Raw genomic sequence first — 26,852 nt, forward strand, 5'->3', positions numbered from 1 at the left:
AAAGCAGACACATGCATTTCATATTACTACATTGATTTAACTACATAGGACAGAAATGTATTTTGGAGCAGAAAATGTGTATTGGGAGAGAAAAAAAAAGTTCTGATTTCACTAATTTTAAAAGCTGATTTCAATGCTTTTTACAAGCATGGGTAATTAATCTGAATCCTCTAATGCACAGAAACAAAGGAGTAATAGAAAGTTTAGTTGCATGTTCAAAGTCATGCAAGTTGCTGTTAGATGTGAGAACAGAAAACATGTCAAACAAAGTTCAAGCAGTCACATGCTGCAGCTACTGAATTCACACTGTTCCCATTATTTTTGAAGAGTGACCAAAAATGCTTAGGAATTTAAAGTTTCTGCTACGGACCACTCCATCTATTGTGAATCCTCTAGATGATACCTCAAATAGAGAAGAGTTTTCTGCCCAGCTAACTCCTCCAAAAGCTTTAAGCCAGTGGCTGACAACCTTTTCCAGCCTAGAGACACTTGAAATTATCCATTGTACTTAAAAATACCAAACAGCAACTGTAAACCTATCAATCTGGTAACTTGATATTCTTAGTTACTTTTCACTTTTCAGCCATCTGCAACAGCAAATTGATAACCACCAACCATCCAAAATATCTTCGCAATATTTACCATGAGAGAAAACAAGGCAAATCAGAAAATGTATTCTATAGGAAAATTATTACAACCATTTTTTAAAGATTGCTATGAGAATACCTATGGGTTTCTGCAATACTTTTCTGTTAGCATGACATGATGATTTATGCTGCTGTTTTGTAATAGGGAAAAAACTTTGGATTCTCATCTACATTGATATTCTTATAAAATCCTCTAAGTATAGCACAAAGCAGTTTTCAAACCTTGTCTGACAGTGTGCAGCTTGATCATATTCATTAAAGCAAATCAGACATAAGCACCAATGACAAAATTTGCTCTGGCCATGGTTGAGAACAAAAACCACAAACCTGCAGCCTTGAAAAAATAAATCTGAACAAACTACCATAATTCTCAAGAAATATCGTGCTGAATTTCTTAGAGCAGAACTCTCTGATTAGCTGAAACAATAGAACTGACTGGTGCATCTCCCATATGCATGGGGTCCAAACTGCAGCATGGACAAGAAATGGCAGCAGGGAACACTGTCCAGACAGTCCAATGACACTCACAGCCCGCAGAGATCAAGTGCCAACTGTCCCAATGCCACTCTAAAGCTGAACTCAACCTTCCAGCATCTGAGTTGGCTCGATTTTAAAATCCAAAACAAAGCATCCCAACTCACAAGAGAAGACTTTCTCGCTTGTTATAATGAACAGATTAAAAAAAAATAAGGAAAAAATATAAACTTAAACAGCTGACAGGAACATTACAAACAGTTTGCATTGTTACTAAACTGCTGACAATATACCCATACTTGTTACCAAGATACATAGCTATACTTTCTCAAGGGACCTTCACCTTCAGAATACAGGTTACAGGATTAAATATAATGGCTGACAAGAACCAAGAGCTTAGTATTCTACAGCAGGCTCATGACAGGATCACATTTTGTATATCACAACAATCAGATGGCTCACTAAAATCTACTCATCTCTACTGAAGTAATTTTTACAAGATTTTACCCCTGACAGGCACAAACTGATTTTTTTAACAGTCTGTAGGAGTTACATGTTTTTCAATGAGGGGACTGTGGGCATCTGACAGAACTGGATGGCTTAGTTTGCATGCAGTCTACAGAAGGCAGGATTGGGTTCCACATTTCACTTTTAGTTCCCAAGTGGCATCCCCATTCTAAGCACTAACAAGTACACTGTGTTTGAAATTTTTATTTTATTAAGTTTGGACCAGAAATAGAGGAAAAATCAGATTCTGTTTCCTTTCTCATTCTATATTTACCCTGCCTCAATTAAGTCAGTTTTGTGACTCCTTCTTCACAGTCACAGTTAGCAATTCCATAGCTCATAAGAAGGCATGGCATTACATTGCAGAAATTGCCTTTTCACTCACCTATCCTAGATAGCTCTGATGAATAGAAGCAGTTTTCCTGAGACTCAAAGAGCCACCAGGACTGTTTCAAACTTGTGAAAAGTTCTGTCTCTTTGCCTTTTTTCCCCACAGTCCCTACCCAAAATATTTTCTCCTATCTTTATCCCAAGCTGAAGGGAAGTGTCTGCAGGATGAGGACTCTAACTAGGAAGGAGGAGCAAGATCATTCAAGAGGACAAGGAAGTTTCTCCCTTAAACTCATGGCATTTTGCTGTGGATTTATGGAAGGCTCTAAGAGCTTCCAGCTTCTAGCTGAAACATATGGAACAAGCAGTTAATATTCCCTGATTTTCACTTCTAATTGACAAGTTCTCCATGCTAGTTTCTACCATTGGATTACCTGCTCCCTTTTCAGAAAGGCAAATATAGAGTTACTACTACTTCAATTGAACCAAGCCTTCCAAACCTTACCAGTACAGACATCAGACTTCACAAGAAAAGTGGGACTTCCTGCAGCTTTGGTAGTAAGCTTTGAAGTTGTCTCTGATGCAGCATTTGAAGCTAAAACAAAGCATTAATTAAAGCAGAGAGGAATCTCCTGTGCCAAAGCAACGCAAATTTAAGGAGCCACATAAAACTACTGACACCAGGAGGGATATGTTGAGAATATTCCTCAAGAAACCTCTGAATATTCAAGAAATACCTAAAAACAGTTTCAAAAACAAAAAAAAATAGGTAAGAAGGAAAAGGAAACTGATTTTGATAGACAATATTTTGTGTGAAAATTTTGCCGAACATCAAAATGGAGATTTTTCTGTTTACCACAAGCTTAGCAGTTTGTTCCATTTACCCTACGCCTCAGAACAGTGAATTATGGGAGAGCTGTACAAAAACATACACAGAATTTTCTTCAAAAATATTCATTATCACATGAGTGTTTTGATTACAAGCACTATTTTTTCAAATACATTAAGCACAAAGAGGAAAAAAAAACCACATAAAAACCCCAATATTATCAACTGCATCATCAGAGCAGCCCTTCACATAGGAACAGCACAAATGCCTTAGGGGAAGCCATCTGTCTCCTCCAGTAAGCTTTGTAAATATGCAAAATTGTGTTAGTATCTTCTGTTCAATAGCTGGCTGTTGTCAGTGACCCACAGGTGGAAGGTAAATTTCCCCTGTACTACACACTGATCATGAGGATCAGCACAGCATCACAACAAGGCACATTTCTGTATTTACACACTTTCATGCTAGATTCATGCAAGAAAAAAGTGGCAAAGACTTGCCCTTAACTCATGTCTGACATGGATATACAGCAATACAGGTTATCAATAGTGCAGTCTTAGACCAATTTTTCACCAATGAAGCACTGTCTAACAGAAGTTGACCTAAACCAGGTTTGCCTTCTGAAGAGAAAACACTTTCATTACTTTCTCCAAATAATCACACCATTCAAAACTTAATACATTATTTTAAAAGTGTGTTTGCTTTTCTTCATTTCAATGACAGAATGCCATGCATACCTTAATTTAGACAAGAAAAGAAGTGGTACTTGCAAAAATATTTAGCAGAAGATATTTATTCCCGCTGTAAGGAAAAGCCTCATGGTTTTAAATACTATTAGAATGGTTTCTGCAAGCATGGTCAACTATCTAAAGGTCATGAAAGTCACTGCAACACAGCCCTAAGCCTGAAGATAACTTTAAAATGGGTAACTTCCATAGCAGCAGCTATAACCTGACTGAAAATAAGGTAGACTAGGCTAGAGTGAGATCTGGCTTACAAAAAGGAGGCCTATAAAAATAAGGAGTTTTAATTAAGATAAATTGTACGTGTTATGTATACACTAATTTTCTACTTTTCCACCTTTTGAGTTAAGAATTCAAATGCAATGTTTTAAGTCCAGTTCTGAGTGTATTTCATGCCATTTCATTATAAAATGTACTGTTTATTCATTTCTTCATTTGATTTTACATGACCAGTTCATGTACCTTATGCTAACCTTATCCATTCTTCACATAGCAGTACTTAAAACTGGTAAAATCGAGTAGAAAAAATACAGTTTATGTTTGATTAGCCATATAACTAAATGAAAAACCTCAGAGAAAAGAAAATTTAAGATTAGCATATGTTAATCATAGAATATGCTGAAATAAGGGATGCATTAGGATCATTGTATCCAGCTCCTGGTCCTGCAGAGGACACCCCAAGAACCACCATGCAGTATGCATTATTCCTTTAAGTATAAGATCCACTGAAATTACAGCAGTTCCCCAGAAATAAAAAGTACAGCAACAATCAGAACCGCTACATCTAAATGTAGCACCTACGTGTAGTTTTAAAGACCTATGTGCAATAGAAGAACTTTCTCACTAGACTCTGGGCAGAATCCCACCCTCAATCCAGAGCAAAAAAGCCTGCAAAAAACCCCCTCACTATTGTCAATAATAAATAAATATTCAGAAAATGCACAACTGAAATTTAAACTAGCTGCAGTTACCATAGAAACAAACAAGACTTAGTCAACACTTCCTACTCTATTCCATTATCATTACCTCATGAACTTACATGGAGAACATTGTTCCTATTCCTATGGAAACCCTGGAAATAGCCCCCATCACTGTCACAAATTAAGGCAATCTAGAACTCATCCCTTGGATTCCTTTATGTGCCACCAAGGCCTATGAAAGACTAAAAATAACTAAACAGACAAAGTTCATTTCTCAATAGGGATGAGCAGAATCTAAACCATTCCCCATGAACAGCTGGCAGGTGAGTGCCAAACACTGACAAGAAGTTCATAATGTCTGAGCATCTGCAATGATCAGATCTGTGCAGTTACACTGACACACTGCAAGGTACATGCCCAGCAGTTTGGGCACTGTCCTGCTACAAATGCCCCAGCTAGGGAAGAATCTGCTCTTCAATCCTTATGTCATTTCTCTTTTTGACCACGATGAGGAAAAGGGAAATTTTATACAAATGTAATAGTATATAATCTAAAATACATACGTAATTCTTTCCATCTCCAAGAACTAAAATAACTTCAAAAAAAAAAAAAAAAAAGGCAGCAGGAAACAAAACCAAAAAAGAGGAGGGAAAAAAAAAGAGGGGTGGGCCACCAGCAAAACCACACCATATCACTCAGGGCATGGAACATCTTGTGATTCCTGCCTGTGCACAGTCAGATCTAGAAGCTGAGAAAGACTTTCCCTTTTCTCCTTTAAGTTCAGAAACCTAGACCACAGCTAAAGGGAAGATATGGCACTATTTATTTTTGCCTGACTAGAATATTCTGTAAGTCCCACCAAACCTTGCATAACTATCTAAGAAAAATTGTAATGTCAGAGCAAAACAAATTGTTTTATCAAAGAATGCATGTGCTTCACTGCTGCAAAACTAATGCCATATTGGACTTGTAAAAGGCTTAGAATATTATGAGTATGAAAGACTAAATCACTGAAGCATGCATTCAATTCCTATTCTCTAGCCAATTAATATATTTTACTCTAAATTAAGGCCTATTCCGATTAACTGCATCCTAAGAATATTACACATGCCCAGAAAAAATAAAAAAATCTATGTTAATTTCACAAGAAGATTGGTTACAGGACATTTCCAGGATGAGAGGGATCCAAAATGAAAAAAAAAAGAAAGAAAAAAAAAGAAATTTATGAGAACTTGTCTTATCCTTGAGAAAACATATTAAACTTCATATTTGAATTCTGACATGTTGCATACTCATGTTTACTGAAGGTTTCTCTTCCTGCTTTGAAAAGCTGGTGAAATAGCTGATACTGTCAAGAACACTGTCAAAAAATGTATATGTATACCTATCACACCTGCTTGTCCAATTTCTTATCTGTCAAATACCAAATTATCCTTTGAGCTCCTATTCTCATTAAAGCAAGGAGATAACAGCCACTGTGTCTTTGTAAACAGTGAGAAACCCCACAATTTCTGAACTATTAAATTTCACTCTGGCAGCTAGAAAACTATTACATATCACAAGAGGTTGTGGGGATATTTTCCTCCTCAACACTAAAAATTTGAGTCCTCTCATTCAGAAAAAAAAAAAAAAGAAATTAAAAGTAAATAAGAAGCAACAAGAACAAATCTAGTTGTGAAAAATACTGAAAAAAACCAAAACACACAAGGAAGCAAACCAGAAGGCGCATAAAATACCTGTCTGTATTTCCCAGGAAAATTTACTATAAATACTTATATAATGAAAGATCCACTGGTTTTCCCCAAATGAGTAGTGAGGCCCTCTACCCTTTTTTAATAATTTCTCAGAAGCCAGTCAAGGGTCTACAGATTTCCATAGACTGAACTGTGTCAAATTCAACAATATATATATATATGACTTCATTCTGTATATCAAATACTCCATCTAATTAAGTAAATCTTTTTCTTCTTACTCAAATGATATAATTTCAGGAAGCAAAATCAGTTCATAAACATGTTTAATTTCCTGCATCTTGAGATTAATTATCAATGTGTCTGATTCTTCTTAGAGAAACTCACCTCAGAAATCTGATACTTCCATCATCTACAGCATTTTACAGCACTTCAAAGTAAATCAGTACTTTCCTGAACAGATTTTATTCAAACTTGTACCTTTTACTGTTATTTATATTTATGCCATTCAACATCAAATGCAAACAGAACTGCATGGGTTCAATTAGCACATTCTCAAGTCGTGCTTATGCAATTTAACATGGACACATTTTTAAATCACATGTCAAATTCCCATCCACATTGTTTAAGAGCAAAAGTCCCATTTTCAAAGGTTGTGGCACCAAGAACATTATATTTCAGTGATGATTATATTTCAAACCAGTTACAAAATTTCACTGGGATTCTCTGAAGTTTTAAATGGGATTTTAATCACTTTAGCTTCTAGTTTATAAGTATATGCATTCTAAAAAGAAAATGAATCCAAATTACATAGGAGACACTTTTTACTGCAGTGAACTCCACAGAAAGCCCCTGCATTTTACTATTTGACAATGCTCTAAAGCAATTATGTTTAAATAAAGTGAAAAATGAAAAAGTTTTTTTCCCTTTAAACCACACATTATCATCATCTGTCTCCATTTGATATGTAACTGCTCACAGGTCTGAAGGATTTTTACACTAATAAAGAAAAATATAAAGGGAATATAAAATCATTATTAGTCTATTGAATTTATCACAAATCTCGTTGCATAGTCATTTCAATCTTGTCTTTGCTTTACAGTTCTGACCACTCTCTACATTTGTAACACTGGGCTTAATTTCCAAGTTTGCTTCCATTCTTCCAGGTACAATTTTACTTTCAGATAAAATAGGTCTATAGTTTTAACACCTTATATGAAATTAATAAATTCACTGTTTGTAGTTCAAAATCATGGGGCAGAGCTGTGAAATAGGCTGGGGAGTGGACTGGCAGTCATTTTTTCTTACTTGCTGTCTCTGCTTCTCTCCTGCAGTGGGAACTAGTCTGCTATTTTGCAGAGAAAATTGGGATTGACTCAGTGCTGATGCAACAAACCAATCAAAAATCCTCCACTAATGCTGGGACACAGTACTTCCTTTAAAATAAAAACATAGAAAATCAGAGAAAACTTACAAGTACTCTGCCAGTTAATGTCTGGGCAGATATCATGACTCCTGCCCAATCCTTCACAGACGTCATCCATCCCACTTCTGCTGCCACATTCTCCTCTTTTTCATCTGTTGGTTTGCAGGCTCCATCTGCCTGTGTATCTCCACCACCATTGATCTTCTGGGCCTCCTGAAAAGTAAGTACTTGGGTTAATGTTTAGCAATTTGACAGTGAAAGTCAGTATATAGGTGGGGCCAAGAATAGTAATAAAAACCAGAAAATCTCTCTTCCTGGATCCCTACTAGGTGAAACAAAGAACCTATTTGGCCACATTTTTAGAAATAAGAGAAACAGAAATGTTCTATAAGGTACCAGACTAACTAGATAATACTCTCCTTGACATTACATCTTCAAAACATATACTTAGCACTAAATATACAATATGTTACTTTGTTGCAAGCAACATCATTGACAACAACCCTGTATGCAATTACAGAGTTACATACAAATGAATTTGTCAGACATACACCGAAAGACCTTCCGATGTATCAGTTCAAAATACTGCATACTAGGTGTGAATGTAATTTATGTATAATTTTAATTTCCCATCACTAGAATTAATTATCTGAGTAAACTTTCACTGAGAAGCATGATGTAACAAGACAGCAATTATGAAGTGTGAGGGGAACAAAATCCATCATAAAGAATCTGCAGGGAGCTGCCACGCTATCAGTGAACCTGTGTTTCAATGCAAGTGTTTAATATATCACAGGAATTCTTCTGTCAGTAAGTGGCTCTCACAGAAAGAAGAGCTAGAAATTAGAGGAGCCTCAGCTGCACCAAGTTCACTGATGAGGAACACACACTGGAATTCATATCAGTCTCTCATGGATGCTGCAGCAAGGATGTCATGCTCTGTGACTGCCTGGGATGTGCTACAGTCATGGGTGCTGCACAAACATCAAGGGAAATGCCAGGAAAAGCCAGCGTGGATTGCACAGTGTTTAAATCATACTGCATGCAAAGTACCACTGTGCCACGAGCACAGTGATACTTTGGTGACAGCATAATACTAATGACTTGCTGAACACTTGACAAGTTATGCTAAACAAAAATAGGAGAGGCAGCAAAATTCAGCACTGAAGCAAGTCCTGAGCACTAGATCTGCATTAGTGTTCCAAGCACTCTGCACAGACCAACAGCTTGAAGGATCTTGTTTATAGATTACTTGTCTGTAGGCCAGTAAGCAGGAAATCAATTGCCATTAATCCCCTTTGGGATATCCTTATACAAGCAAAGATGCTGTATAAATGGTGGTTATGTGCTAATTACTACAGCAGAAGTATATCATGTGATGGTCAAAACCCATAGCTGTGAGATGGCCTTGAGGACACAGCTGGACACAAGGGTACAGGAACTTCCTGAGAGAAACACTGAACTAATAAAGCAATGTCATTGAATCTGTCAGCAATGAACAGCAGAACAATGCTAAAAATGTTAAACGGAGACCAACAGTTGTTTTCAGAGAAGCTCAACACTGCAACTTAATTAGCTAATCAGATTCTTTTTTCTCTATTAGTTTCCCTCCCAGAAAGCAGGCTCCATGTTCTTACTAGCGATTACAGCAAAGTATGATGTTACTATACTGATAATAACAAATTATTCAGTTACAACAGTAATTCAGTACACTTCCCAAGCAAATAATGCAACATAAGTTTAAAATTACTTTGTATTTGCATAGCTGGACCTCATTCACTGACAAATTTGGACACAGTGAATCAGATGTTCTGCACTTGGCATTGAAATACATATCCTGTGCCGCACACACACGCATGGAGCACAACCTACAGGATGAGCTCATGCAGCGATGTACGACACAGAACGAGGTACAACTCGGAATGAGGCGTCTCCAGCTGAGCAATGCTTGCCTGGAGCCAACTACTGACCCAAAGCCATAGAGATCAGACCCAAAGAAATGCCTTCACCACCATCAAGGTTTCGATTACAAACCAGGAAAGAGAACACTAGGCTCTATACTCCAAACAGCATTGAAGCTTAAGCAGCCTAGACATATCTCCAAGGCCTCACTGGTCCTAGCTGCTGTCCCCAGGGTCTCCCCTGACTCAGATGCCCTCTGTGACCCAGGACACCCCTTCAGCCCCATCCAGGGCTCCCACAGCCCTGTCTTTCCAGCCTTGGTGAGGCCACAGCCAGTTCCCCCTGCCCGAGCCACAGGCTGCTGTCTCAGGCTGGCCCAAGAAGGCTCCAGGCCAGGCCTTGTCCCACCAGCCCAGCCATGGCACTGGGCAGGCCCCTGGCCCACGGGAGCCCCACAGCCCTGACAGCTACAGACTGCTTAAAACACCACACATGACATTTCTTTCTCTCTTCCCACCAGCTTCTCTGCCTTTTCTAACTGCTAGAGCTTATCTTTCAGAACTGTAAGCTTCACACCAGATTTTGCTCCATGGTCCTCCTATGCATTGCACAGTGAACTTTCATACTCTGTACAAGTTTCTATTGAATGAATTAATGTGGTTTTCATAGTAAAGGAGGGATAATTATCTCTTCCTCTCAGATAAGAAAGTGAGGTGTTGATTAGATGCCTAACTCAGTCACTGGAGATGCCACTGGCAGAGCCAGGATGAAGCCACAGTCTTTTTTGATCTTTTCACCCAGCAGCGCTTGCTTAAAAGAGCACAGATGCACACCTTGCTACAGACCTCACTACAGAAAGTCACAGAACTACAGACCACTAAATAAAAAGCTGAATAAAGAAGTCAATTTTATTGAACTTGTATTAAGGTTAGAAAATTCTTTGATTGTGTACATGTTCCTTATCCCCAATCTTTTTGTCAATAGATGTGATTGCTCATAAGATATAAAAATAATTTAAAATTTCCTAGCACTCAATGAAATAGTAGGCAATTTACTTAATTGAAGGAGAAAGGTAGCTTTTATATTTTGAAAAGGTTTTCATAACCTACAGTTCTTTTGCTGTATTGACTTTTGGTTGCCAATAGAATAGAGCAGTAAAACATGACAAACCTATTCAGTATTTGATTCTCTAAAGGTATTAAAGTCTTTAATGCATTGAATGGCTATATTTCTGTATTTATGCTACTTATTTCACCTCTATTAAAATCTCCCACCCATATTATTTCTTAATTAAAATTTAAGTAAAATAATAATCCCCTGCCAAGTATGATTTGGAACAGACTGTCATGATCAGCCTAGCTCCTGCCATTATTGTAGCTATAATTAACATGCAGATTAGTTGCTGTTATGTAATATTTGTATTCATTTGGGATATTTTATATTTTTCATCTACATGGCTAGCTTTTATCTTACTTAATTGGCAGCTGAGTATTAGGAAAAGTTTATCCCCAAGTCATTATGCAATTGTGCAGTGATCACTAAAGGAGGTTTAAAGGCTGTTGTTTTTTTTTTATACTGAACAAAAAAATTCAGTCCTGTTATTAAGTGTATAGTCTTGTTTGATTGCTATTTCCTCACCCCAGTGCACTGAGTAACCAACACCACCAGCTGAAAAAGGTGCTTAAAGTAATAACCTGACAGTGATGATAGATGCTTAATTATTTACAAGTTCAATATTACAAGTAAGAGATCCTTACCCATTCTGCTAACCAGTTTTCATTATTTTAATTACTTCATGGCAGGAACATGCAGGTAGATTAAGTGAGAAGCAGTATATTATGAAATATATATTTCCTGAACTTAATGACTAAATGGAAACTAGCATGATGAGGTGGTGTGTGTACAGGAATCAGTACTCAGTGTTCCACCAATGGTTTGGCACAGACCTGGACCAGAAACTTCAATGGTTTGTCTTCTATTTTCAGCAATAAATATTGATTTAGATTACATAAATTCTGGGATTCTTGAAGACAGTCACCTTAAGGAAGAACTCAAAGGCAAAATTCACTCAAAAACAGGCAACAGTTTTCAAAGCATAGTCCTATCTTTTCCATTTCACCTCTAAAATACCTATACAAACATAGAACCACTGCATAGACACCTCATCCAACTCAGGACAACACAAAATAAAATCAGAAAATTATTATGAAACCTTAAAACACCATCTAAGAATAATCTTTTTACAAGTCCTAAAACACAGGACAACATGAACACAACCTGAAAAGTAGTCTCTGATGTATGGTACTGAAAAAATTTGTTATCTTGTTAAAATATGTTTTAAAACACATGAAACAGGGAGTCAATAATGTGAGGGAAAATACCTGGGTTGAAGTGTGATGAAACAAAAAAAAAGGATTTGGTAATCTCATTTACCTAACATGTAACCAGATGTATATTACACAAAAATCATTAAGTATCACCTGCAATGAGATAGAGCAATGAGTCATGACCACATCACTCCAGAGAAAGTAGTATGCTCAGTCTAAGCAGATGTTTAAAACCAGTAACACTGATGAAGCAAACACAGTATTGGCCTTTGACTTCCACCCTAGATAACATGAGATGAGAAAGGGTCTGTCAGAATGGCAGCTGCTCCTAGTTTAAAGTATGCAGTAAAAATACAATAAGAAAACATCACTTGGAGCAGTTAGGAAAGGGCTGCTTTAGATAATGATGCCAGCAAATAACAATTTTATCTCTATTAACTGCCCTTAAATTAACAGCATTGCATTCCTAGAGCCTGGCATTTTATGAAATGTTTTAAATCAATCAACAACACTATGATAATGCCATTCTTACAAATTAGGAATTTGTATTTACCTTTCCTTCCTTTTCGTTCACCTGTTTCCCCAAGAGGTGCTATGTGAAGAGGAATAATTTTGCATATGAGACTATTTCTCCTTTCTCTTGGGCAAATGTCTAAAACACTGTGTTTAAAAGACTTCTATCAATAATTTAATTTCATGTCCTTCAATACGTCCACTCACCACTTTCACATCTCCAAACAGGGGTCTTAAATTTCTATAAAACCATAATATTATGCTGGATTCTCTGAAGCTGGGCAATGTACAGTGAGTGTAAAGACTTCAGGTACCTATTGCCATGGCAGAGGCCTTCTGTCAGATAAAGTTACCATCCATTGTCTCCATCTAAACAGTTACTGAGTACCAGTTCATCCAGAGCTAAAAGCAAGCAAAACAAAAAACCACCCTGCAGCTGTTCACCTGCTCTAGTGCAGTTTAGGAAACACAAGTTTTCACTGGAATATTAATAAAGAAAACAAATGGCAATGTGAGAAATGAACAGCTTTATGGAGACTTCCAAACCTCTTTTAAGTCAGACTTGTAAGAAAAGAGAAAGCAAAGGCTAAACTAACTAATGTGAGGTAAGAGGTACTTCTAAACTGGCCTAGCCACAGCATTTCTTTGCATATTAGGTTACACTGACGTCAGTTGTCATACTGTAGCTATGGTTCAACTTGTTTCAAAAGATTAATTATTGATACCCAGACAAACATTATTCCTTTCACTGAATAAAAGAACCAGAATGATCTGTGGAAAACATGGCTGATAAGATAACCCAGCATTTTGCTCTCATAAAATATTCACAAGCCATATAAATTTGTTGTCTGCAAATTTGGAAGATGAAGAAAAATAAGTCAAAAATAGAATACAAAGGTTTTCTTATTAGTTTAAGACTGAGATGTTACACTCTGTTTTCTGCATTCCCAAGATTTCTAAGAAGCACCTTGCCAGTCCTTCCTTAGAACCAGAGCCTTACTTTCTATGCTGACCACCAGAAAATCTTTTTTCCTCTTCTGGCAGTGACCAGCTTTTCTGTTGCATTTGTCCAAACCTTCAGTAATGCTCACAGATTTCATGTCCTGCGACCTTCATATTTCTGGTACAGGTTACTCTTACAGAATTCCCTTTTCACATCATTGCTTTGACTGACAAAAATTGCTGCAGTAGAGGGATTAATTCTAAAACCTTGACCTGAGAGACAAGAGAAACTAGACTAGCAAAATACAGTGTTCCACCCATGATTCCACAAATAGTTCTCCAGTCTGTCAAATGAAGAGCTCCCGGGTATGGTTCTCACTTAAGAATATGAAACAGCAGACACCTACATTATCTGAAATCTGAAGTACAAAAAGATTCATTTCAAAGATTAAACATTTCTACACATTAATGGAAATGTTATGATGTAACACTTTCATTGATGTGAAACAGTGTTTTCAAATAACTGAAAAACTGTCTGGCAGATTTCCATACCAGCCTAGTAATTGAGAGGCATGCTCAATGTCCCTGTTCTGTTATCAAATTTTGAAAGTCCTCAGTCACATTGTCTAACCTCTTCATGTCTCCACCCTGCAGCTATAAAACAAGAGCAACAACAGTTTCTGTTGCATAGGGATCTTAAAAAGATAAATACATGTAGGATTTTAAGTGTCTTGATATTCACAAAGACAGACAACACAGACATAATCTAAGTGATGTTACTGGTAAAAGCTGTTAGGTTAGTTATATAAGACAATTAAACACTAAGATATGTGTAAAAGAGAAGCAATTAAGAACTCCAGACAACATAGGGAAATGAAAAAGGACAGAAAGTCACTGCAACTTTTTGTTCAAATAGACAAACAGTGCTTTTCAAAAACATGATTGGTTCAATTTAGCAGGAGTTTATGTCAATAGTTATGTAAGCTTTCACTATAAGTTAAGAATTTTGGGCAAAAATTTCATGTAAATTTATTGATAAAAATAGAACTAAGTTTGCTTTTGTAGCTTCTGATTCTGTATCAGACCACATTTTTAGAAATAAATAACCTCTGAACTTGTCATAAGATTATGTAACAAGTGAACTTACTGTCTGCAATACATAAATAAATAAAAAAATAGGATAAGTCAGTGATGAACAGGTTAAAATTACTCCTGAAAATATTTCACAAAATGTCAAACTAATACCTAGCCTTTACATTTATTTTCCTTTTTTATAGTTAACAGAGCATTTCTTATTAATTTTCTCTACTAAGACCAAATTATTACCACATTAAAATAGTCTCTGAAGGCCCTTTCAATTACCAAGTAGCAGGCAAGAGGGCAAACAAGCATTTCACTTTATTGATGGGGGCACTGAATTTAAATGAAATGACACTTTTCATTATTCTTTGGTCCCCACATACCACAGAAATATGTCCATTAAGTAAATTAGACAATTCCTATGTAAGGCATTAGTCTTTAACTGTATTTTCTGTGGTTCAAGCCTTATATTGACATCATTCTTTCAAAATATGCTTTTGAAAATCCTTTTAAGTAGATTAGCCTTAAATATGATAGAACCTAAACTTGCAAAAATATATGAAACAACTTTAGATGGCACTAAGTTATTAAAAATACAGACAAGTGTTCCTGAATAGAAAAGAATAAAGGACAAAAAGGTGCATACATTTTCTGGTATCCTCCTTTTTTGCTTCCTCTCACCTAACAGAAGGCAAATCAAAGTAAGCACACAATTGAAAATAAAATTGATAAAGATGTTGTCATGAAATGAAAACTGCTGCATTACCTATATCCTATTCAGTGAGAAATATCTATCTGTCATAGATGACAAAACACTTTCAGGATTTATCCAAAAGTCTCAAACTGCTTCACAAATGGGAGAAAACAGTCTCAAATATGAGAAAGAAGAAAGAAACAGTGGGGAAATTACCTAACTTGTTTATCTTGATTACAGGAAGTACTCTAGTTGATTGCTTGTAATTTTGTTGTTGTTGTTAGCATTAAGTAATACGCAATTCCAAGATTTTCAGTCATTACCTCTTGGCACTTTTTTTTACTGCCATGAAAGAATGAAAGACAGAAAACAAACCACATTTATTTTTTTCTAATTTTAAGAGAAGTATGACTAGTAAATCTTTTCTCATCTATAGGATCTAGATTACAAGCATAGTTTTCACAAAATGACTATGTGATATATCCAGCAGTAAGAAAAATAATGAAATAACTACTCACTGCCAGAAATAGTCAATTAAATAACCCATTAAAAAGTTCCAAAAGTAGAAAGTTTATTTCACTAAAAGATATACTCAAGCACCATTTACAAAATTAGTTTCAAACTGCTTTGTCAGTGCAGTGAAACTTCACAGCATCTTGTCAGTTGGCTGTTTTTCTCCATCCTGCTCAGTCACAGAAGGGAGGTTTGTACCTTCTAGCACACAGGATGTTTTCATTCACTGCATTAACCTCCCAATCATCTCTCACTCGTGCTATCAGAGGTATCCAAGAGAAGATATCTAGACTGAACTGCAGTAGGAAATTCTTCCCCTCTTCTGTGAAATACATGTTCAAAATCACACTTCTATTGCCCAAAAATCACAAAGAATCCATGGATTAGGATAAGCAATGCCCAGCTTAAAGGACAAAACACAAAGTACTATAGCTACTCCAAAAAAAGAATATTGGTCCTTACATAAAAGGAATTAACCACTCATTTCCTTCGCTAAAAAGAACAGGTTTTCTCCTCAAAAACTTGCTGACGGGAATTTGAGAACTTCATTTGACTCAAATCAAACATTTTCACATAAAAGGGATGGACTTAAACACTTGAGTTTTCTTTATACGTAAAATAGCAAGTTTTCAATATTTTAGTGGCAATCCTCAATGGGGAGCCTCAAATAGAATTTTATTTGCATATACATTTTTATAAATAGATTTATGATTTTTCAGAAGGTTTTAAAGATTACAGCATAAAAGATGAGGAGAAAGGCAGGGGACAAAAAAAAACCAAACCTGAGAGACTCACAAACATAACAGGTTGGTAATATCATAAAACACATGTATAACAATAATTTGAAGACTGCCAGAGAAGCATTCTGTCATCTGCCAAATTCGATAAAAGAGTCATCTCTAAGGCATTTCTGATTCAAGGGTAGTGCATAACATTTATTCTCATTGTATTACAATCATAAAGGCAAGCACAATGAATTAAAGGCAGCTCTCTGTAGGATATAAATCCATATCTAATCCTATCCTGATGCAGGAAAATAAGTTCCAGCATGCAGCACATAAATATTTGAAGAGCAGCAGGTCAGCCAATTAAGTAATTAAAACTATTTACTAGCACACAACACTTCTCACTCTGAGATTACAGAGTGCCATGCAGCTTTCAGAGTGCAAGAACTTGGTGCAGGGGGGAGTCAGAGAGCACACAAATGTGCAGGAATCTGGAGCAAAGATATACAGTTCTACTTCTCAAAATATTGAAAATGCAGATTTACTTGCCAACTGTTTTAATGATTACTTTGAAATAATTATATTAGACTCAGCGTTTCCCTCTAAAAGACCAGTTACGTCACATTGTAAAAAATGTACAAGTGCTATTATTTAATCAAGTAGATGTGACTTGATTTATTACCCACTGCTATGGAAACAATTTTATGTCATGTTAATCTCATTACTCCCATGCATAAATGGCAGACAAAAGTTTTTAATCTACAAGGAATTTTTTCTTCTTTCAGGTTAAATTTCTTTTAGGTAGCTTATATTACTTTGGTTCACTTCCTAGACAGTAACTAGCAGCACCCAAATTATCCAATGTCAACACCTGTAGACTACAAATACAGCACCCGATATATTTATGGTACAAGGAAACACAGTTGTTCCAAATTTACAGATACTGACTGAAATCTGAGGCAGAGAGAAAAAGATCGATACATTTCTGACTTGCATAATACATCTCCATTAATTGTTACTTATGCTATAGAGAATGAGAACAACCTCAGTGAATTCTCTTTGACTTTCTTAACTTCATCGCCTTAAATAACAGGAATAACTTAAAGCAGCACAGAGATCATCCCCTGCTCTTGTGTGCAGTGATGCAATGCTAGGAATTGATGTGTGACATTGAACATTGCCTTTTTAAGCAATCAGAAGCTGAACGAGTGGAAAATAAAAATACATTGTATCCATTCTTGGCTCTCATAATGCATCCTGTTCCAAGGGAGGACTGAATCTGCCTGTACCAAAATTTCTATGTGAAGCTCCTACTCTGAATAGGTCATTTTCTAAATGAAAACAGCAACTCTTTGAAGCTCCTCAGAGGCCTGAGTGCTCAGAAGCAGCCCAGGCAGAGTTGCATGAGTAGCAGAGGGCCTGTGAGGCAGGCATTGTTCTGTCTCATGAGTCTGCAGTTTTTGGTTTCAAAATTTATCAAAGCTGCAGATACAGCATGTGTTACAAAAGTATGTTCCCTCTGAACACTCACTCTGCCTATGAATTATGCATGACAAAGCAGGCAGTTATTGTCACCTGAGCAGAAAAGGTAATGAACAGAGGTGAGAGGATAGGTCAATTTCAATTTCTAGCTCTTTTGGTAAGATTAAATAAGAATAAGAGGAAATGAAAGTACAACTGCTGTTAAATCATCAAAAAGTATTGAGTTTTAATTTGCTTGACCTTAATCAGAGCAGAAGTTTACAATGACAGATAATAAAGTTAAGGCTACTATGGAGATTTCAATCTTGAATGCTGCTTGTTTATATCTTGCAATTCTGTGGCAATGTAATAATGTTATTACAGGGCCTGGAACTCCAATTTTTTCTCTTAAATTTTATATTAATTATTTTGATAAAGAGTTTGCAGCAGCATAAAGATTGAAGAGTTCATCAAAGCAGGTTGTCACACTATGCACTATTCACAAGATGTGTTTTACTGAACCTACTCATCAGCTTGAAACTTTCTCCATTTACCATGGATAAGTCTCTTACCATAAGAGACTTTCTCCATTTACTGTGCTGCATAATTACCTAACACAGCTTTTCAAGATCCAGGTGCCCCCTCCCATAATTTATCTGTAAATGAGATTCATTGACAAGCCTATGCAAGTATCACATGACATTAAAAATTTCACCTTAACTACTTCTTAAAAGAAGAAAGGGCTTAATTAAGCCTTAGGGGGAAAAAAAAAAGTACTGATTCATACATAAGTAATTCACATCTTCCAAATATCTGATTCTAGTTTATTCAGCAACAAGGCATTGAAGTAATACATGTAACTAGGGGATACATTTGAGAAATAAATAATATCTCTGCATTTCAGATTCAGCTGAAGGAAATTGGGGGGTTGGGGAGGAAAAGCATGAACTGTAAGATCAGCTCTTTTTTTTTTTGAGTTTGAAAGTATGGCTTTTATCCTCACAAAGTAGTTTAATAAGGAAAATGGGATCTGCAGGTTACAAAAGCTGGAGTCTTATGTATAACAAATCCCATTTTGTCTGCAGATCTAAAACTGAAGAAAATGATTCAAGGATGTTTTTTCTTCTTGGTCACTTTCTAGGTCTTCACTGGGACCATGGGATGTACCATGCATAATTCAAATGCTTCAATTTAGTAACACCTGTAAAGTGCCCAATAAACCAAAACTGCTGTGTAGTTTTTACCTGATGTCCACACTGGCAGCCACCATGGCCTAGAAGCATCCAGTGGCCCCCACCCCAGGTTGCAAAAGATTTCTGCTGAATAAAATGAACTTTCTGTGAAGCAAGCTTCTTCCTTAAGTCATATCAGATTATTGTACTGTGGTGTTTAAAGAAAACCTGACTTCAAATACATTTTCAAGGGCTCTCCATGGAAACAAAGTCTCCTCGTTATTGATTGGCTGAACAGAAAGAGTTCTAAAAATTCATATGGAAAACTTTGAAAACTTCATTCACTTTTCACTTTTTATGAGATTCAAAAATGATGAAACAATTATATTTCCTCTAAAAGCCCACTACTATTACCTATAATATGAAGGTGGAATCCCTCAGATCCACAGAAATCTTTTCCTACACTGATTTCTTCTCATGCATATAACCACAGGAGTAACAGAAAACTATAAACTAAGCAAACTCCAATCTGTACTAATATTTTATAAAACAAAGCATGTTTTACACAAAGTTCTAAGCAATTACACACAACAAAGGCTAGCAGGGGAAAAAAAAAAGACTCTGTATCTCAAAGGAGTGTTTTAATTTCATTACTCAGAGACTTAGCAACAGTGATATTTAATAAAGTGATCATCAATCATCTAAAAAAATACATTTTTAAAAAATGTATGATTTTCTGCTGTGCTCTGCACTCCCTGTAATCAGAGTGTTCTGCTGGAACCTAAGTGGGGGAAATTTTTCATCAACACAGGCATATCAATTATGAGAATGTCAGCCCTGCTGGATGCCAGATTCAAACTGTTGTTAGGTAGGCTGTTTATGAGATGGCTGAAGTAAAACAGTAGAAAAGTATAAAAATAAATCTAATACTTCACAGAGAAAAAGTGATGACAGAATTACATACTTGTATAACACAAATTCCAACTCACTGTAATAAAATTCTTCCCTCCTTCCCTCAGTGTGAGTTTGGGGGTTTGTTTTGTTGGAGCTTGATTGGTTCTTGTTTGTTGGTTTTACAATTAACTCACTCTCTTATGTACACACACTCTCCCTCCAGGATACTCTCTAGGCTTAGGACAAGATTTTAGAGTAGACAAACCTGATGCAAGGACTGAGCTGCTGGAGAGACAAAAGAGCTGTTTGAGGGCCTCTCCACTTACCAGCCTACATCAATATTCATGTTGTGACAAAGCTACCCCAGAAAACAATTTGTTCATGCTATCAGTATTTTTACCCAAACATACTCAGACATCCAAAAATTTCACCTCTAATAACTCTGAATCTTTCACAAGCTCCTCTGAACCTATAAATTGTGCAGAAGTCCCTGAAGATGAAAAAACAAAGGCTTTTACTTTTATGAATGCATGCAGACTTATCTCTAAAGCATAGAGCCAATCCTTCTTCCTCTTCCTATGTTTCTTTGCAACCAAAACATAGCTTTATCAACAAATGGACCAGATGGTCTAATCCAAGTTATAGTCCTGATTATTAGAATAGACAGGGTACAAAACTAGCTAGTGACAGAACAAAACCAGGAGGATTTTTGGCTGGTTACCTTGGGTTTTTGTTGGGGTGTTTTTTTTTTTTTTTGGTTGGGTTTTTTGCTTTGTTGGGGTTTTTTTTTTGTTTGTTTCTAGGGGGTTTTTTGGGGTTGTTTTTGTTTTGTTTTTACTTAAAGAAACGCCAAGTCAGTGACCTAAACAATAAAGGTGTATTGATTCATAAGAATCAATAAGGATCTGAGCCAGAAACTATAAACACACATTCCCACTGGGACAGGACAAAACATATGGCTCTATAAGTTACTCCATATGGTGGGTTTTTTTGCTGGGTGTTGGCTTGGAGGGGGGTTTTTTGGTGTTTTGATTTTTTTCTATTATTATTTTTGGTTTCTTGTTGTTTTTGGTTTTTTTTCAGTCAGCAATGTACAGTAAAAGATGTACAGTCTGTCTTCAGGGTACAAATGAACTGACAAATGAATATCTGCATAAATAGGGGTTAAAGATGTAAGGCTTAAGGACTGATACCTCTGTCCTGTTTCTCTAGCTGAAGTAAAGGTAAACTTTTTAACTTTTTCTTTTTAGCTTGGGTAAATCTGTTTCCCTCTCAACTCAAGCTCACATAATTCCCCTTCTCTTGACTACTCTGCTATGACTCCTCCTCCACTTTCCAGTAATGTAAAATTGCAAGCTATGGTTCATGTATTGCATCACCTGTATTGATTCACACTCTAGGACCTTATAGACATTTTTAACATGTAATATTAATGTTAAGTGTTCAATTAAGTAATAATAATTTTACACATACCAGCCTTTATTATTTCATATACAATGTTTTAAACCTGATTTTACCACCAATACACGTGTATTTTAATGTCAAAATTTAAAAAAAACCAAAACCTATTCCATAGGCTTCTAATTAGTAATTATCTATTATTAACAAGAGTTACTTGTTTCACTGAAGTTTCTGGTCATTATATCAGAGCTGCAAATAGGAAAACTAGTTTTAACATCACTTTCTCTTTTTTTTTTTTTTTTTTTTTTGCAATACTAAGAAAATCGCAATAGGTTTGCCTAGTTATATCTGTTGCTAGCATGAATATACATCTGCTTTGGGTTAAGGTCCCTTCCAACCCAAACCATTCTATGATTCCATGAAAAAATTACTTCAGAAGAGGAGTGGTACTACAGTCAAAATAGGTAACAATTTAAGACTGGTGTTGAATTAGTCATGACCAAAGCAAAAAATTATCACATTCTAAACACTTTAATGTCTGAGTCAAAGGGAGTAAATAAGGTTATCTCACAAGTAGAGGTTCATCAATTTGTAATTAGAAGCATTATTCATTGCCTCCTTGCTGAATATTCTCTTAAAATTGATAACACATACTATACCAGCACACACAACAATTCACATGCACAAACCCAAAATACATACAGCCAATTAACATGTACAAAAATACTCAAACATAGCTCAGAAACCATTTCTATTTTTAAATTAGTCATGCTTCATTTCTTTCTTAATTGAAACCAATTTAAAAAAAAACCAAGTAATTGTGATCTAGCATCAACAGAATCCGTTGCATTACTTTGGTTTGGTCAGTTGAGTGGGGTTTGGATTCAGTTGTTCAAAAGGCAAAGGAAAACATTTAAGAATTTATATTAAAATAAAGATGACTCTATTATGATCGATGCAATGACAAAAATTTTCTTTCCTACTTAAAACCAATTTTACTACATAATATCAAGACTTTTCATAGTTTTTAGCAGTCTTCCACTTAGCCCTCTACTTTACAGAATTCCCTTCCCCAGCTAGAAACAGGTAATGAGAACAACTGCACACATGTTTGTGATAAATCTGATCTTTTGTTTGATTTTTGGAATATGTGGAAGCACTCATTCCTTCAGGACATGCTGTCATGCCCACTCAAGGACACGCTCTGCTGGCAGCACCAGTGAGCGTGGGAATCACTGCCACAGGGTCAGCACCACCCCAGGTCACTGCTCACACCCTCCAGCCCAGGCACCATCACCTGGGGCACGGGGATTTGATGCTCAGCGTAAGCAGCTACTACAAAGCTGACACCCAGGAAGCTGAACAGCAAACTAAAATCTGCCTAAGCAAGTAACACAACCTTTTGTGCAAGAGGGATGAGAAAAACCAGGATTCTGTAACATTATTAACAGGAATGGGAACAGTAGCCTTGGGATTCAGAAACATATGTATTAATCAATGCAGATTACTTTCTCTAACCTCTTAGGACATGTTACTCTCATCTGAGCTGTCTAATTTTAGATGTGCTAATTTCATTTAACTTTTCTAAAAAAAGAAAACAGTTATCTGTAGGCAAAACAAGTTTAAAGACATACTATCATGTTTCAATTAAAGGTTAGTTTTCTGTATGTGGGAAGCTGCATTTAGACCAAATAAAAGTAGCCAATTGATAATTCATCTTAGGTCCCATAACTGTACAAGATAAACACCAATACAGTTTAGAATTTTCTTGTATAAATAAAAATACAACAAAACAAAATATAAATGAAAAATACACTGAAGCCTGATTTTATTTTCTGTGTCAATGAAGATGTATGTACGCATGCTCATCCTTAGTTAGGAATAAAAAAATACTACAAATATCTTTCTGACAGGCACAAAAACCCAAATTATAACATCACATTTTAAAGAAAAACATAGTACTGAAAATATAACATAAATAGAAATAAAATTATTTCCTCATAAATGCTCAGCAAAGGAAAAGCAAAAATATAATAAAATATAAAAAATAGTTATATTTTGAAAAAGAAATGTTTTACTTTTGCTACTCTGTAGCAAACACCTTGAAACTACCAAGAATTCGCTCAGGGAACCAGATCTGGATGCTGTTAGACAATGTGTGTGTACATATTACAGCATTCCCCCCCAAACTGAAATTACTGTACTAATCCCGTGAATAAACACAACCTACATTAACCTCATTACAATTAACTGAATACCAAAAATCCCTCATTTTCATTCAGCTGCTTCTCTCAAAACACTGATTCTGTAAAATTGGAACTTGCTTTTGCACACAGCAATTACTAATACAATTTGGGAATTCCACTCCATTCTACAACCAAGGAACATTTGGGGACCAGAAAGGTAAAAAGCTAAGGGACGAAGTGCCTCCCTTAAAAGTGAAGTAGTATTTTAGAACTTAGGATGACAACCTGACAAACTCATTTGCACACTTGAGATTGATTAATTATGGCCTCAAAGTGAAAAGTTTTCATACCATGATCATTATTTATGTGAAATCAGGTTATATGTTTTAAGCTACAGCACTAATAAAAGGACGAGCCTTCGTCTCTCATGTGATGTATATAAGCAGAATCCTTTGCCTTGCTAAATAAACCACACACAGACTTAAACTTAATTCTGAGACATCTTTTGTGTGTCCTTTCGGTCATTTTTAAAAATTACCTCATGGTACTTGGTGTACACACAAAATGCCTTACTTATAGTCTGGATCCTTTGACAATTTCCTATTCTAATTAGTTTCCATTGGGCTAGAAGATATTACTTCTCAGGATGGTAAATTTAGCCCATGTCCTCATTTTTCTCCCTTTCACTAAACGAAAGGGTCTTCATAAAACCCCAAGCTAGCTCCTAACCAAGTTTTGGCAGTGCTTTTTTAAGCCTGTGTCTCATCATAAGATCTCTTGCAATGGAGTTGCCATTTAGAAGGCACATTGTCAGTTTAATTCTTTGAGTAACTCCTTGTGTCTGCCACCAGCAACTCAATCCTGGAATGTAATAAAATAAGAGCAAATGGACAGCTCCCCAGTACAGCAGAAGTGCATAAACGAGGAAGGGAGCTTTATCCACATGTCCTAGTCTTCTAAGCCCAAGAAAACATTGTTCTTGTTATGAGAAGATCCATTTCCACCTGAATAATGCTTTTTTAGCACAACTGTATCTGAAATATTCTCAGTAAAAAAAAGGAACTGGTATTTAGCTGATGCTTAAGAAACTCCTGCATACAGCAGTTGAAATCAACCTGGATTCCTGCCTGCCATACAAAGGACTACACTTCATTCTTTTTCTACCCAAAGAACTGATATTACAGACTGTAAAGAAAATAAATTCAGCCTTATGGAAAATAGAAAGAAAACTTACATTCCAAACATAATGTTATTTTGCGTGTAGAGGTATAGGAAGCAGAAGCTAATAATTCGGAACTAAATACAGAGCACTTCAATACTTCAGAGACTCACAGTATATACAAAAGCAACATCTCTTAATTAAAGATTAACCCACTGGCTGAGAATGATACAAAAGTAGTTTGTGTTTTATTCTTTTTGGTAGCTGAGAAAGTAAGAAGTGAACATTAGACTAAAGAGAATCAGGAACAGGCTGCTATGATTCCTGAATAGTCAGATCTCAACTCATGCCTCAGCTTTGCTAAAAATTCAACATTCAACAAGCTAAACTATCACTATTAACCAGTACTGCATCCAGTTAGCACAATAATCACTGGATTGCAAGATCAAAGGTGATATGCCCCATCCTTCGCACAATGCCAAGGAAACATTTCACCACAGAATACAAAAATCTCCTGCAGCATTTTTGAAGCATTACTCTAACAGTCCAAGCAGCAGCAAAAAATTCTTCAATAGCTATGAAACAGTTTAAAGCAACAAATAAAAAGCTACATGGAACTTTTCCAACAGTCTTTTGATAGCAATTAATTTAACATTTAGGAGCAACACTTTTGAAATTTATGTTTCTAAAACAGAGAAGGCCATTACTGGAAGCTCTACTACTGAGTACTTTCCTATTTCTTAATCAACATACCATGGGAAACCATAGCTCTGTGAACACCAAATTACATGTCTTTTAATTCTTACTGTGCCAGTTAGGACTCAGTACAATTTCTTTAACTGTATTACAACATTATTTTCATTTTTCCTAATTTTTTTGGGCTTTAGGGTTTTTTGGTTGGCATTTTGTTTTTTTGTTTTGTGGTTGGGGTTTTTTTTGTGTGTGTGTTATTGTTGATTTCCTTTTGCTTTGCAGTTAGCATTCCTGTTCCACTTAATGACAGCTACTCCGTTGCAAGACAAAAAATATATAAAAACACTGAAGAGCCACTTCAATACAGTGTTTTTAGACACTAAACAACTTGTTTGAATTTCATTCTTTAAAATTACATAAGAAATTTCCAGAACATACAGAATTCTATCCCAGATTAGTTTTTATAGTCTTCTGGCACTTTCAAACACACTTCTGAATTATACTTCATATCTGTATTTGTTAACCATAAAGTCAACAACATATGGCTCAGAGATCATAAAAATGAAGAAGTATTAATTCTTCAACCTTTTTTATTCCTTTTTTCTATACATATACTGGAAAGAAAAATTATGCTATTTTGGAACCTATTAAATAAATAGAACAGTGATTGTGATACCACTTAATTTTCCCTCTGATGAACAATTCAGTGACCTGCTGTGAAACAAACAAACAAACCAGCCAAGTGCACATATTCTTGAAAGTTACCTCTTCTATAATTAGCTGTACCTTGAATTCCTTCTGAATATATTTGCACATCAAGGAACATTTCTCTAGTAAAATACGTACACAAAAAATTTTGTTACCATTTTAAATTGCCACAACAATTGTGACAAATTACTGTATCATACAATGTAGTTATAGTTGATAAACTAACACTTGACTAAGTGCTCAAAAATCTACCAGAAGAATTCTCATCTCCCTTCACAAAGTGTGATCAGAATTTTATCAATAGGAACATAAGCTAAAGGTTACAGGAAGCTTTACCTGAAAATGAGTGAAAGTAGTCTAGTATAGTGAAGTGCAAGTACAGTATAGTGACGTGAAAATGAATTTATAAATACTGATCTACCAGAAAAAAAAATTCTTATTTAGTCTTACATAATGAAATTATGAAAGTCCTTCATGTAGGATGAGCAAAAACCCCAAGGTTAGAACAGCTGGATTTTATTGATTAAGCAATACCATGTCTTCCATCCACTTTTACTTTCCTTAGATAACAGATTTCCTATGATAACTGGATGCAGACTTGTAGAAAAGGGCAGGAAATAAGCAATTTCCTACTCAGTCTGATTGCAACCCTTGAGGATTTGCTATTTGCTTTGTGTAGTAAAGAAGATTTTGATCTGAAAGTCTCAAGCAGTTGTGTATCACTGATAAAGTTTCTGCATACCTTTAGTCTGAACAAGGGAAAACCAAACATTTCTCCTCCCACACATGGAAATGCAAGTGTCTCTGAATCACCCATAAAACACAATTTTCTGAAAAGCCCCTTAAATTCACAAGGTTTAAATTTTGTTTTGAAAAATGTTAGTATCACTTACCTTTGACCTGAAATTCATCTTGGAT

General features: G+C 35.8%; 1 protein-coding gene across 17 annotated transcripts in view; it reads right to left on the bottom strand.

The window, feature by feature from the left end:
• The window catches only part of KCNMA1 (potassium calcium-activated channel subfamily M alpha 1), a 414,751-nt gene that overhangs the window by 290,370 nt on the left and 97,529 nt on the right, over nt 1-26,852 (bottom strand). For all 17 annotated transcript variants that reach the window (XM_036386077.2, XM_054515514.1, XM_036386078.2 and 14 more), the window contains exon 2: nt 7,613-7,777. In XM_036386077.2, coding sequence (XP_036241970.1) covers nt 7,613-7,777 — 165 coding nt within the window. The remainder of the gene's footprint in view (nt 1-7,612; nt 7,778-26,852) is intronic.

This window comes from Molothrus ater, chromosome 8 (genome assembly GCF_012460135.2).
Source record: "Molothrus ater isolate BHLD 08-10-18 breed brown headed cowbird chromosome 8, BPBGC_Mater_1.1, whole genome shotgun sequence".
NCBI lineage: Eukaryota > Metazoa > Chordata > Aves > Passeriformes > Icteridae > Molothrus > Molothrus ater.